The sequence below is a fragment of the Lipotes vexillifer genome, unplaced genomic scaffold, assembly GCF_000442215.2.
Source record: "Lipotes vexillifer unplaced genomic scaffold, Lipotes_vexillifer_v1.1 scaffold361, whole genome shotgun sequence".
NCBI lineage: Eukaryota > Metazoa > Chordata > Mammalia > Artiodactyla > Lipotidae > Lipotes > Lipotes vexillifer.
In genome coordinates this window covers 1769232-1771184 of record NW_006787562.1, presented here as the reverse complement: position 1 = coordinate 1771184, position 1953 = coordinate 1769232, and the positions used below count along the sequence as shown (strand labels likewise).

At 41.8% G+C, this 1953-nt stretch overlaps 1 protein-coding gene across 1 annotated transcript in view; it reads right to left on the bottom strand.

Moving 5' to 3' along the window:
• Positions 1-375: 375 nt before the first annotated feature.
• The window catches only part of NMUR2 (neuromedin U receptor 2), a 13556-nt gene continuing 11978 nt past the window's right edge, over positions 376-1953 (bottom strand). Inside the window, exon 4 of the mRNA XM_007460317.1 lies at positions 376-1454. Within this exon, the coding sequence (XP_007460379.1) occupies positions 1159-1454 (296 nt within the window). The 3' untranslated portion in view covers positions 376-1158. The remainder of the gene's footprint in view (positions 1455-1953) is intronic.

Genomic DNA, 1953 nt, shown 5'->3' with positions numbered 1-1953 from the left:
AGTGTGAAGAAAGAGCTTAAGAGACATAAACTGATAGAAAGGTCAGATACCACTTCTATTTGAATAAATCAAGCATGGTTTCATGGAAGAGGTACCACTTTGAGCTGGACATTGAAGAATGGGTAGGATCTCATCAGATGGAGAATGGAAATATAGAAGGCATTCTATAAACATATATATGCAGCTGGGGAAACTGGGGTGTGTTTTCATAAGAGCAAGTAATTCAATTTGAGTAGAAACATATAGTATTTGTGATGATACAATGGAAGGTGAGTCTGGAAGGTAGATGTTACCCATATTATATGAGTTGACAGTGTTATAGAGGTAATGAAGGATTGAGTAGGGGGAAGTCATGGGTTTGAGACCAGTAGTCACCATTTGACTTGTCTCTGTTCTGAGACAGTAGACGTACCTCTGTCTACTTATGGCGTAAGTTATTAGAAATCCAAGTCTAGACCAAATTATGAAACAACTAAGTTTATGTTTGGTATGGTTTGGATTCTTTGGACCTTCCACCATAGCCTTCTCCCTCTTCCCATTCTTCTCTAAGTGGGACTTGTATCTAATTCCACCCCCGGTGAGGAATGTCTGATAATGACTTGGGGATTGGAACGGTGGGAATAATAGTTCTGAGGAGCATTCCTGTGTTATCAGGAGGCCTCTTAAAGTCAAAGGCTTCAGGACTCCAAGGAATCACATCATAATGGCACAATATGAGGCAGTAGGGTAAATAGCTTGCTATGGAAGAGCTGGTAGGGACCCCTCAAATCATATAAACAGCTTCTCCATGTCTCCCTCTGTGTCTCACAGAAACCGCTGGTTGTAAGAAAGACAGCCTGACTCAGAGTGTGACTAACAGGACAAACCATTCCCAATAGTGGAAATGGCTCAAAGTATAGGTGCCATGCTTTGCTAGTCGTGTTCTTTTCATGAACTAATAAAGGGGCGTGAAGCAGTTAAGATAGTGGAAAGCTAACTAAAAATCAGGAGGTTCTGGGTTTTAGATCTAGATTTAAGTAGCAATTTTCACATTTGTTAAAAAAAAACAACTGGATTTGGATATATAAGTTCTAAGGGTCATTTTACCTCCTTAATATCATATAGGAAGGCGTAAATTATGGGATGTCCCTCCCTCTAGTGTGGAGCCATAGAGGAATGTCAGCTCTTTGAGAGTTCCTTTCTTAGTGCCTGTCCAGTACAGAGGGCTGTGGGGAAATGAGAGCTGCAGATGGACAGCTGACAAGGGAACTGGGGACCCACATCTTCGGTCAGCTCCACAAGTTGACATTCTGTCAGAAAGATGTTCTGCTGCACAGATGGCCCCTGTGGGTGGTTCCGGGAGTGCCGCTGTTTGCAGGAAGAAGCGATCACATTCCGGAATGCTGCTCGGAAGCGGCGAGAGAGTAGGTTGTAGATAATGGGGTTGACAGCTGAGCTCAGGTAGAAGAGGGCACCTGGAATGCAGGGGATTAAGAGACATGCCAAGGAGAAATTGGGGGAGAGGTATGACAGGGAGAAGCATAACTATTTAACAAAGGTCTTGAATCCCTTTGATTGCCTTGTTTGGAAGTGATAATATACATAAGACTCTAATTGAGAATACAAAATGCTCTGAACAGATCTACCACCTGTGTACTTAGGAATCAAACCCAGAAAGATTAAAGAGTCTTGGAAAAATTGAGGCTGGCATGGGATCTCTCTGAGATGCTTGGCAACTTCCTTTGATCCCCACTTGTTTGATCAATGAACATGTTCCCATAGCATTAACGAGAGATGCTTAAGTATCAGAAGAAAGAGAGATTTTTTTTTATCTCATTGGCGTTTTGCTTAAATCTATAATTTGAAACTGCAAGTAATGGAGGAATAGTAAATCAGTCAAGGCATAGTCTCTGCTGAAACTCCTTAAAATGCTAAATATCTCTTCAAAGAAGTATTCCCCAATGCCTTTCCCTA